Consider the following 12,784-nt stretch of genomic DNA (forward strand, 5'->3'; position numbering starts at 1 on the left):
AGATTGCCAAAATACCTGTGGCGGTGGGGGCGTGGTCACCATGACGTCATCGAACAATTTGCCTAATCCACTATGATATGATTTTCACTAGTGTTTTTTCTACAATTGACTCTCCTTAGTTTTATACTGCTTCTAAATGTGTGTTTTAACTCCTGTGCAGCACTATGTGAAATGTTTATTTTTTTCTAAAATGTGCTATGTAAATAAAGTCGATTGGATAAAAAGGCTAAAAATTTTTATGAATACATTTAAAAACAAATATGTTATTATAAATTAATATTAAGATATATTTTTATATTTACCATATTTCCAGTTGTTGCTTATAGTACAATGTACTTTGAGAATTGTCATTCTCGAGACTTTTAATAACCTTTTTTTTTTAATTAAAAACTACTAGCAACAAATGTAATTTTCATCTCGTGTCATTATAGAATGTATTCGTGTGCGTCCTGTTTATATATACATATATATATATATATATATATATCAATTCATACTGTAATGACCAGGTAATGTTAATTTTTTATGTCTGTGTGGTTTCGATTTGATGTCAGTTTTTCCCATGTTTATAAACACACCGTCCGTGCCTGAAAGGTGATTGGTGGAGAATGAGGAAGTGTTGTTGTGTGTCCGACAGGGAAGCGAAGACTCAAAGAGACGAAAGTGTTTTCATGGGAGGTAAATGGTAAATGGGTTATACTTGTACAGCGCTTTTCTACCTTCAAGGTACTCAAAGCGCTTGACACTATTTCCACATTCACCCATTCACACACACATTCACACACTGATGGCGCGAGCTGCCATGCAAGGCGCTAACCACGACCCATCAAGAGCAAGGGCTTGCTCAAGGACACATGGATGGTGACGAGGTTGGTAGAAGGTGGGGATTGAACCAGGAACCCTCAGGTTGCTGGCACAGCCACTCTCCCAACAGCGGCGCCGTCCCCGTAAAACCTGTTTAAATTGTGCCATTGTTTGTTATCATAAGATTGGTAATATAAGTTAAAAATAGCGTCGGACGTTGTGTGTTCAAGGTTTGGTGGTAATAAAAATGTTGGGCGGTCCGCCACATTCAATTACATTAAGGGGAAACCCTGAGTTTACTTTTAACTTATTTAGCGCTATAAATTCAAAATGATCCCACAACTCGGAATTCTACCTTGGTCTTAGTTCCTTTGATTTTTTTAAATGTATTATTGTTGAGTTTTTTTTTTCTAAGTTCCATTAAGATTGATGATGGTAACAAAAACCAATGTCAAACGCGGCACGCCTTGACCCATCACCAGTATACAGGGGATGACACTCCAAACATTAGAATATGCTGTAAAAGTCCATTCATGTCAGCTATTCGACTTTAAATGTGAAACTAATATGTGATATAAACTCATCACATAATATATCAAGATTTTATTTGCTATAATTTTGATGATCATGGTTTACAGTTTTAGGAAAACCCAACATTTTTTGACATTTTCAATTCAAGGTTTTCATAATTTTTAAGCATTAGTCATCAAAATAATATCAAAAGAAGCCTTGAAATATCTTGAGTTGCATGTTATGAGCCGGTGTGATGTATTAATTTGCCCTTGTACAAACCCCGTTTCCATATGAGTTGGGAAATTGTGTTAGATGTAAATATAAACGGAATACAATGATTTGCAAATACTTTTCAACCCATATTCAATTGAATGCACTACAAAGACAATATATTTGATGTTCAAACTCATAAACTTTATTTTTTTTGCAAATAATAATTAACTTAGAATTTCATGGTTGCAACACGTGCCAAAGTAGTTGGGAAAGGGCATGTTCACCACTGTGTTACATGGCATTTCCTTTTAACAACAGGTTTGGGAACTGAGGAGACACATTTTTTAAGCTTCTCAAGTGGAATTCTTTCCCATTCTTGCTTGATGTACAGCTTAAGTTGTTCAACAGTCCGGGGGTCTCTGTTGTGGTATTTTAGGCTTCATAATGCGCCACACATTTTCAATGGGAGACAGGTCTGGACTACAGGCAGGCCAGTCTAGTACCCGCACTCTTTTACTATGAAGCCACGTTGATGTAACACGTGGCTTGGCATTGTCTTGCTGAAATAAGCAGGGGCGTCCATGGTAACGTTGCTTGCATGGCAACATATGTTGCTCCAAAACCTGTATGTACCTTTCAGCAATAATGGCGCCTTCACAGATGTGTAAGTTACCCATGTCTTGGGCACTAATACACCCCCATACCCTCACAGATGCTGGCTTTTCAACTTTGCGCCTATAACAATCCGTATGGTTCTTTTCCTCTTTGGTCCGGAGGACACGACGTCCAGTTTCCAAAAACAATTTGAAATGTGGACTCGTCAGACCACAGAACACTTTTCCACTTTGTATCAGTCCATCTTAGATGAGCTCAGGCCCAGCGAAGCCGAGGACGTTTCTGGGTGTTGTTGATAAACGGTTTTCACCTTGCATAGGAGAGTTTTAACTTGCATTTACAGATGTAGCGACCAACTGTAGTTACTGACAGTGGGTTTCTGAAGTGTTCCTGAGCCCATGTGGTGATATCCTTTACACACTGATGTCGCTTGTTGATGCAGTACAGCCTGAGGGATCGAAGGTCACGGGCTTAGCTGCTTACGTGCAGGGATTTCTCCAGATTCTCTGAACCCTTTGATGATATTACGGACCGTAGATGGTGAAATCCCTAAATTCCTTGCAATAGCTGGTTGAGAAAGGTTTTTCTTAAACTGTTCAACAATTTGCTCATGCATTGGTTGACAAAGTGGTGACCCTCACCCCATCCTTGTTTGTGAATGACTGAGCATTTCATGGAATCTACTTTTATACTCAATCATGGAACCCACCTGTTCCCAATTTGCCTGTTCACCCGTGGGATGTTCCAAATATGTGTTTGATGAGCATTCCTCAACTTTATCAGTATTTATTGCCACCTTTCCCAACTTCTTTGCCACGTGTTGCTCGCATCAAATTCTAAAGTTAATGATTATTTGCAAAAAAAAAAAATTTGAGTTTGAACATCAAATGTGTTGTCTTTGTAGCATATTCACCTGAATATGGGTTGAAAATGATTTGCAAATCATTGTATTCCGTTTATATTTACATCTAACACAATTTCCCAACTCATATGGCAACAGGGTTTGTAAATCTAATCGCTGATACAAACAAACCGTTGCTTGATATTCTCATTGTTTGAGTTTCACCTGGATTTTTTTGAATGTTTACAAATGTTTAGTCATTTATAAAGTCCTTAAGGAACAATTGAAACTATTTTACCTTTTTATTACTGCACACCCAACAGCTACATGAGACTTGGCAGTTAATTCAATAAAGGCATTAATTGGAGCATTAATTAATTAGACGTGTCAGGCTAGTTCTGCTTGAATTCTAAAGCTTCAGCATAATAATGCCAACTGTACATGAATATGTAAGTACTATACATTAGAAATACAAGTTTATTATAAAAAACAATATTTTTCCTACTTACAAATAATAGAACTAATTGTGCCATATGTTTCAGACCATAGGGCGCACCAGATTATAACAGATTATAAAGCGGACTGCCGATGAGCGGGTCTATGCGAGTCTATTTTCACTCTATTTTCTAAATTTAAACACTCCCTTGTGGTCTACATATCATGTAATGGTGTTTCTTTGGTCCAAATGTTGCATAGATTATGTTTTACAGATCATCTTCAAGCCCCTTTCTGACCATCTTCAGGATGCACCGTTTTGTGGGCGATCTTATTTATGTGCCTCCACTTGGACAGCGTCTTTTCCCCGTCTTCGTTGTTGTACCGGTAGTTTTTTTGCGCTTCCATAGCGAGTCTACTGACAGACACAAGTTACAACTGTACGTTACTTTGTATTAGAAATGGCAACAGCAGAGGATGAATGCCCCACAACAAGAAGATGTAGAAAAATAAGATAATTATTACAAAGGCGGGTGCGCGCACATTTTCAGGACTTATGCAGATCCCAAATACACATCAGCAGGTACCAATGGGTGAGAAAAGTTGGTTTTACTTAATATTGCGTAACAACGCCAGATAATGTCTGCTAATAGGTGCCATTTTCAATCAATCAATGTTTATTTATATAGCCCTAAATCACAAGTGTCTCAAAGGGCTGCACAAGCCACAACGACTTCCCGGTTCAGATCTTACATAAGGTCAAGGAAAAACTCACAACCCAGTGGGATGTCAATGTGAATAACTATGAGAAACCTTGGAGAGGACCGCAGATGTGGGTGACCCCAACCCCCCCTCTAGGGGAGACTGGATGCAATGGACGTCGAGTGGGTCTAGCATAATATTGTGAAAGTCCAGTCCATAGTGGCTCTAACATAATAGTGAGAGTCCAGTCCATAGTGGGGCCAGCAGGAGACCATCCCAAGCAGAGGCGGGTCAGCAGCGCAGAGATGTCCCCAACCGATGCACAGGCGAGCGGTGCACCCGGGTCCCGACTCTGGACAGCCAGCACTTCATCCATGGCCACCGGACCTGTGCCCCCCCTTCCACAAGGGAGAGGGGGGCAGAGCAGAAAAGAAAAGAAATGGCAGATCAACTGGTCTAAAAAGGGGGTCTATTTAAAGGCTAGAGTATACAAATGATTTTTAAGATAGGACTTAAATGCTTCTACTGAGGTAGCATCTCTAACTGTTACCGGAAGGGCAGTCCATAGTACTGGAGCCCGAATAGAAAACGCTCTATAGCCCGCATACTTTTTTGGGGCTCTGGGAATCACTAATATGCCGGAGTTCTTTGAACGCAGATTTCTTGTCGGGACATATGGTACAATACAATCGGCAAGATAGGATGGAGCTAGACCGTGTAGTATTTTATACTTAAGTAGTAAAACCTTAAAGTCACATCTTAAGTGCACAGGAAGCCAGTGCAGGTGAGCCAGTATAGAGATATATATATAGGTAAATATGTACATAGGTATATAAAGGTATATACAGTATAGGCGTAATATGATCAAACTTTCTTGTTCTTGTCAAAAGTCTAGCAGCCGCATTTTGTACCAACTGTAATCTTTTAATGCTAGACATAGGGAGGCCCGAAAACGTTACAGTAATCGAGACGAGACGTAACAAACACATCTTGCGGTCCTTATACATGCAACATAATAGCGTATGTTGAAGCACAGTACGTCTGACTACAGTAGCCGTAATGCTCCGACAATCCATCAAGCGGTGCGACTTTATAGCTTACCAAAGTCGTACTAATGTGCGCCATGCGTAATGTTCTATATTCTCAATGAAACATCAACGTTTTGGTGTTGCTTTCTAACCTGTACTTGCTAGCGTCATTTATTGAACAGGCGTCAGTCAACCTGCAGTCCACGCTTATCTCTTATGTGTGACTGCCATCTACTGGTCATACTTATCATTACACCATGTAGGCAAGGAAAGGCAATTTTATTAATACAGCACAAGGCTATTCAAAGTGCTACACGGAAGATTAAAAGAAAGCAAAAAAAAAAGATATAAAAGCATAATTAAAATTAAAATCAAAAAAAGAATCATAATTAATTAAAATCAATCAAATAGTGTAGATAAATACTTTCAGTTGTCATATGCGCAAATCAATAAAAAAGTGTTTTCAGCCTGGATTTGAAGGTTGAGGCCCTGTCTCACATCTTCAGTAAGACTGTTCCAGATTTTAGGAGCATAAAACTGAAACGAAGTTTCAGCATGTTTGGTCCTGATTCTGTGCACCAGCAGCAGGAGACCAGTCCCTGAGGTTCTCAGAGCTGGAGATTGTTCTAACCTGTCAGATATGTTCTTTGGTACAAGACGTGTACACAAGCAGAGCTGTTTTAAAGTCTATTCTCTGAGCAACAGGAAGCTAAACACTGGACTCATGTGGTCGTATTTCCTGCTTTCAGTCCGGACTCGAGCAGCAGCATTCTGCATGTACTGCAGCTGTTTACCAAATAATATTGTTTCAAGGTTGGTCCGCACAAGCACAATTAGTCCGTACATTAGGCGCACCGGGTTTTAAGCCGCACTGTGTATTTTTGAGAAAATGAAAGGATTTTCAGTGCCCCTTATGGTCTGAAAATAGTATTTTCCAAGGCTCAGCTGTCACCGTAATCAAACCTTCATTAACTAACTATCCAGGCTGCGGTTTAATTCACTTTCTTAACTGTCATACAAGTGTAAAAGTAATTAACTGTACACATAATAAAACCGTTTTAAAGTAAATATTACAATATTCTTAGTTGTCATACAAGTGTAAAAGGAAGAACAAGCTATACAAATTTCACAATTGTTTTTACATTAAAGCCTGAACCCCAGACAAATTCTTCAGACTGACAAGCAGTTTTGATTTTGTATAGTTAAGATAGGGGTCGGCAACCCAAAATGTTGAAAGAGCCATATTGGACCAAAAATACAAAAAAGGTAATCTGTCTGGATCCGCAAAAAAATAAAAGACTTATATGATTGTTATAATGATAGCAACACATGAAGTGTCTATATTAGCTATATTAGCCTACTATCAAAATGACTAATTGTCGCAGGCTGACGCAAATCTTCGTTGACAGAAATGTTGAAATGTAATATTTATTCTACACATTTTTACAACATTGGAAAACATTAGTAAAACTTCTCAGAGGGTGAGATAACTCCTGGAAATGAGGTATAGATGTGTGTGTCCTGGTTAAAGGAAACATCAGGCTGTCTTCTTCTAATGGATTTATTACAATCTTTGCAAGCTGGCTAACGTTTGCTGTAGTCTGGAACAACATGGCACACTAACAACTATCAGAAATGCAGCCAATAGTACATACAGATAATGTATCATGAGACATACAAATATAAATTAACATAAGTAAAGGAAATTAAATGAGCTCAAATATACGTAAACTAAAAAACAAAAAGCTAGCCCAAATAGCATGTTTGTATCGATTAACTTGCAGTCATGCATTGACCAAATATGCCTGATTAGCACTCCATAACATGTCAATAATATCAACAAAGCTCACCTTTGTGCATTCACGCAGAGTATAAAATGTTTGGTGGACTACATGAGACAAAGGAGTGGCATAAAACACGTTTTTCTGTAGCAGTGTCTGAGAAAGTTCTACATGTAAATAAACACAACGGTGAGTTCAAGGGCCGCTGAAATTAGTAGGACAAAACGGCGCTCACCAAATACTCTCATAAGTGAAGTATAAACACAAACATATTAAGCAGTAAGCTTTCTAACAATTAGGAATGTTTGTGTCATGTTTGTCCTCCTACAAAAACCATATTACAACATAAAATATATTTTTCCCCCCATTTTTTTCCCCATTTCCATTAGGGCTGGGTGATATATCGAATATACTCGATATATCGCGGGTTTGTCTCTGTGCGATATAGAAAATGACAATATCGTGATACTCGAGTATACATTCTCACGCAGTTGCTTTTAGCTGCGGGCATTACACTAGAGCAGGGGTCTCAGACACGCGGCCCGCGGGCCAATTGCGGCCCGCGGGCCAATTGCGGCCCGCGAGATGTTATTTTGCAGCCCGCACCTTTATATGAAAATTTAATGTTAGTGCGGCCCGCAAGTTTTATATGAATGGCGCTTGACAGCGTCATACTTGCCAACCATCCCGATTTTTCCGGGAGACTCACGAATTTCAGGGCAACCATTCTCTCGAATGTCTTCACCCAAACAACAATATTAAGGGCGTGCCGTGATGTCACTGCCTTTAGCGCCCTCTACAACTTATATAAACAGCGTGCCAGCCCAGTCACATGTTGTATTTGGCTTCTGTATACACACGTAAGTGACTGCAAGACATATTTGATCAACAGCCATACAGGTCACACTGAGGGTGGCCGTATAAACAAGTTTAACACTGTTACAAATATGCGCCACACTGTGAACCCACACCAAACAAGAATGACAAACACATTTCGGGAGAACATCCGCACCGTAACACAACATAAACACAACAGAACAAATACCCAGAACACCTTGCAGCCCTAACTATTTGTAACAGTGATAAAGTTGTTTATACGGCCACCCTCAGTGTGACATGTATGGCTGTTGACCAAGTATGTCTTGCACTCACTTACCGTGCCGGCACACTGTTTGTATGGTGATAAAACGGACACGACGACAGGTTGGAGAGGACGTTAAAAGCAGTGCTATCACGGCACGCCCTTAAAATTCGGGAGAATGATTGTCCCGGGAGATTGTTGGGAGGGACACTGAAATTCGGGGGAGTCTCCCGGAAAAATCGGGAGGATTGGCAAGTATGTTGCTAGGGCGGGATAGCCATTCAAAAAAGGTGAATTCATTAAAGAAGTGCATGTTAGATTTTTTTAAGAAATGTTTTCTTGCGGCCCAGCCTCATCCAGTTTCTGCTTCCAGTGGCCCCCAGGTAAATTGAGTTTGAGACCCCTGCACTAGAGGCTCTTCTCACTCTTTCTTGCCTCTGCTTCTCACAGAGAGATAAAACAAGCGCACTTTCTTACATACGTCACATACGTGCAACGTCATACGCCCTCGCGAAGCAGACAGGTACGAAGACAGGCAGAGTGGTAAGAAGGTACCAACCTGGTAACAAATGAAGGAAGAATTAATTCCCAAGAAAAACAGCACGGGGTCCATCGTCTGGCGGTGGTTTGGCTTCAAGCGGGGCAATGTTGAACAGACAACAGTAATATGTCAAGTATGCGGCTAAAGCGTTGCTACGAAAAGTAGCATTACTGCTAATGTGTAGCATAATTTGAAAAGTCACCTGCTAGAGAATGAAGAGTGCTTACTCCGCATGTCAACATCTCCGTTCGGTGCCACACCAACAAAATGCCCAAGCAACCATTTCCACATCAACACCGTATGAAAAAAATAGTCAAGAACAGAAGGAGATAACGTCTGCAGTAACTTACCACATAGTGAAGGACATACAGTACACTATTTGATTTCCTATTATGCAGCTCATTTTTATTTGACAGTTATTGAAATATCTTGTGTGACATCATGCACAAAAGTGCGCTTTATTTGTTTTAAACTATCGCAGTGGCGTTCTGTACAAAAAGTGCACTTTAATTTAGTGTAGTTTTGATATGTCATCTTAGTGACATCATGCACAAAAGTGCACTCATAGCCTGTTTTAAAATGTCTCTGACAATCTTGCACTTTCTGTTTTGAAATGACATGAATGTTTGTGCCACTGTTTAATAAATACAGTTTTGATAAATTAACTTAGTTGTGATTTCCCTCTCTGCATGAAAGTTTACAATTAGCATATATTAATGCAGTATGAACAAGAATGTTTTAATGTAGACACATAGAATCATCATACTGGTGTGATTATATGCATCAAGTCATCATTCAAGGCTAAGGCAAAATATCGAGATATTTATCGTGTATCGTGACATGGCCTAAAAATATCGAGATATTAATAAAAGGCCATATCGCTCAGCCCTAATTTCCATACACTTTTGAAAAAGCTCCATGGAGCCACCAGGGTGCCGCTCTAGAGCCACAGGTTGCTGACCCCCGATTTAAGAATTGTGAAAAAATATATAAATATATTTGTTTATGTCGTGTTAAACCACTATTAGTAACATACATTAGCAGGCGGTGTTCTTGTTATATTTTTGTCCTAAAAATAATACAACTTGGCGCAACTTGCAAACGGTAAAATAATACATTTTCTAGTGTCAAGTTAAATTGTAAAACATTTAAGAAAGTGTACAGGCAATGTTTTGAGTTACATTTTTGCAGTCTTGTATGTGTAAAAAAAAAGTTCATCACTGTGAAACATGATATGCTGACACGTTTTTCCAGTTTTATAGCACTTGTTTTGAGTTACCGAAAGTTGGGGTTGTTGCGTCAATCAATAATGGCGAGCACAGGTTGGCTGAGATGCTAATAAGATTATTTATAACAATACATAGTAGAAATGTGTCAGTCTTTGTTTATGCTTTGGAATAATGTGGAACAGAAGCTGAAAATGTTCCCGCTGCGTCTGCAGGTGCACCAGGAGGTCTGAGTGCCGGCGGGCAGAGGAGAAGAATGGCTGGCTGTGGAGCCCCAGGCAGCAATGTGTCAAAATTGTCTCCTTCTACCCGTCCAACCTCTCCTGGAAGAAGAGCCAGAAGGTAGAGAGCTCCTCTTTCGTCTTCTTTTCCAATCTCTTTGTGCTTGACTACAGCAGCATGATAAACTGTTTCTATTGTGGATGGCTCAGAGTTTCATCCCTGCTTGGTATCGATCCGTGCACAAAATACCAAACCGGCTTATTATAACTGACCTGCTTGACACTCCCCGCCTAAAGATGGAGAGGAGAGAAGTTTCTGCGTTTGTCCTCCTGTCATCCCGTTAAGTGTGTGTTGGACATCACTAGTCATAATGTCAATTAGTGCTCAAGTTAAAGTTAAAGTACCAATGATTGTCACACACACACTAGGTGTGGTGAAATTTGTCCTCTGCATTTGACCCATCCCCTTGATGACCCCCTGGGAGGTGAGGGGAGCAGTGGGCAGCAGCGGTGCCGCGCCCCGGAATAATTTTTGGTGATTTAACCCCCAATTCCAACCCTTGATGCTGAGTGCCGAGCAGGGAGGTAATGGGTCCCATTTTTATAGTCTTTGGTATGACTCAGCCAGGGTTTAAACTCACAACCTACCGATCTCAGGGCGGACACTCTAACCACTAGGCCACTGAGTAGGGAATCAAACCTACACCTTCTGCTTCTGTAGCGGACTGACAGCTTTATTTGCAGCAAAAAAGCTAACCTAGCATGTTGTTGCTGTTAGGGTTAATGTTAGCACTGTAGCTAACACAGCTATGCTATTACCATCCATCCATCCATCTTCTTCCGCTTATCCGAGGTCGGGTCGCGGGGGCAGCAGCCTAAGCAGGGAAGCCCAGACTTCCCTCTCCCCAGCCACTTCGTCCAGCTCTTCCTGTGGGACCCCGAGGCGTTCCCAGGCCAGCCGGGAGACATAGTCTTCCCAACGTGTCCTGGGTCTTCCCCGCGGCCTCCTACCGGTTGGACGTGCCCTAAACACCTCCCTAGGGAGGCGTTCGGGTGGCATCCTGACCAGATGCCCGAACCACCTCATCTGGCTCCTCTCGATGTGGAGGAGCAGCGGCTTTACTTTGAGCTCTCCCCGGATGGCAGAGCTTCTCACCCTATCTCTAAGGGAGAGCCCCGCCACCCGGCGGAGGAAACTCATTTCAGCCGCTTGTACCCGTGATCTTGTCCTTTTGGTCATAACCCAAAGCTCATGACCATAGGTGAGGATGGGAACGTAGATCGACCGGTAAATTGAGAGCTTTGCCTTCCGGCTCAGCTCCTTCTTCACCACAACGGATCGATACAGCGTCCGCATTACTGAAGACGCCGCACCGATCCGCCTGTCGATCTCACGATCCACTCTTCCCTCACTCGTGAACAAGACTCCGAGGTACTTGAACTCCTCCACTTGGGGCAAGATCTCCTCCCCAACCCGGAGATGGCACTCCACCCTTTTCCGGGCGAGAACCATGGACTCGGACTTGGAGGTGCTGATTCTCATCCCAGTCGCTTCACACTCGGCTGCGAACCGATCCAGCGAGAGCTGAAGATCCTGGCCAGATGAAGCCATCAGGACCACATCATCTGCAAAAAGCAGAGACCTAATCCTGCAGCCACCAAACCAGATCCCCTCAACGCCTTGACTGCGCCTAGAAATTCTGTCCATAAAAGTTATGAACAGCTATGCTATTACCATGAATTGATTAACTTGGACCCCGACTTAAACAAGTTGAAAAACCTATTCGTGTGTTACCATTTAGTGGTCAATTGTACGGAATATGTACTATACTGTGCAATCTACTAATAAAAGTTTCAATCAATCAATCAATGCTAGTAGTGTTGCTAACGTGTGTGTGCTACAGCCAGGGGCGTCAAAGTCCGAGGGTAAGTATTTAATTTTTATTTTTTTGCCATTTAGATATGAAATTTATACAAAATTAAATAATACTGCTGTAAAAGTTCAATAATGAGGCCGCTTGAATCAAAAGAAGAATGTCTAAGACACAGGTGTCAAACTCAAGGCCAGATCTGGCCCGCCACATTATTTTGAATGGCCCGTAAAAGCCTAGAAATAATATGCATCAATAAAGTAATTTATCTTTGTCTTTTTTTTTTTTTTTTTTTACAGGAAAAAAAAGACATGTACTGCATGCAATAATAGATCTTTTAAACTTTATCTATCTCGTAATGCAACAGATTACTATTATCATATACGGCGTGGTGCAGTGGGAGAGTGGCGCAGTGGGAGAGTGGTCGTGCGCAACCCGAGGGTCCCTGGTTCAATCCCCACCTAGTACCAACCTCGTCATGTCCGTTGTGTCCTGAGCAAGACACTTCACCCTTGCTCCTGATGGGTGCTGGTTAGCGCCTTGCATGGCAGCTCCCTCCATCAGTGTGTGAACGTGTGTGTGAATGGGTAAATGTGGAAGTAGTGTCAAAGCGCTTTGAGTACCTTGAAGGTAAAAAAGCGCTATACAAGTACAACCCATTTATTTATCATTCATATTATTATTATATTATCATATGTTCGAAACATTTTTGGGGTAAAAACATACGTAGTTATCTACTTAGCCTTATGATTTCGAAGCAAGTTATCCATTGTAAACATGACAATATTTTTTTTTTTTTGAAACAGCTTCAGAATCCTACCGTAAGAAAAAAAATATGGTACCATTTTTACACTTACAGTAATACACTGTGAAAACAGCAACCATATTTTTTATGCAAAAAAACTAACAAAA

The 12,784-nt window shown here is 41.0% G+C and overlaps 1 protein-coding gene across 6 annotated transcripts in view; it reads left to right on the plus strand.

Moving 5' to 3' along the window:
• plxnb2b (plexin b2b) overlaps positions 1–12,784 on the plus strand; it is a 523,354-nt gene that overhangs the window by 379,430 nt on the left and 131,140 nt on the right. For all 6 annotated transcript variants that reach the window (XM_061969610.2, XM_061969615.2, XM_061969611.2 and 3 more), the window contains one exon: positions 9,996–10,122. In XM_061969610.2, coding sequence (XP_061825594.1) covers positions 9,996–10,122 — 127 coding nt within the window. The remainder of the gene's footprint in view (positions 1–9,995; positions 10,123–12,784) is intronic.

The sequence above is a fragment of the Nerophis lumbriciformis genome, linkage group LG10 (assembly GCF_033978685.3).
Source record: "Nerophis lumbriciformis linkage group LG10, RoL_Nlum_v2.1, whole genome shotgun sequence".
Taxonomy (NCBI): domain Eukaryota; kingdom Metazoa; phylum Chordata; class Actinopteri; order Syngnathiformes; family Syngnathidae; genus Nerophis; species Nerophis lumbriciformis.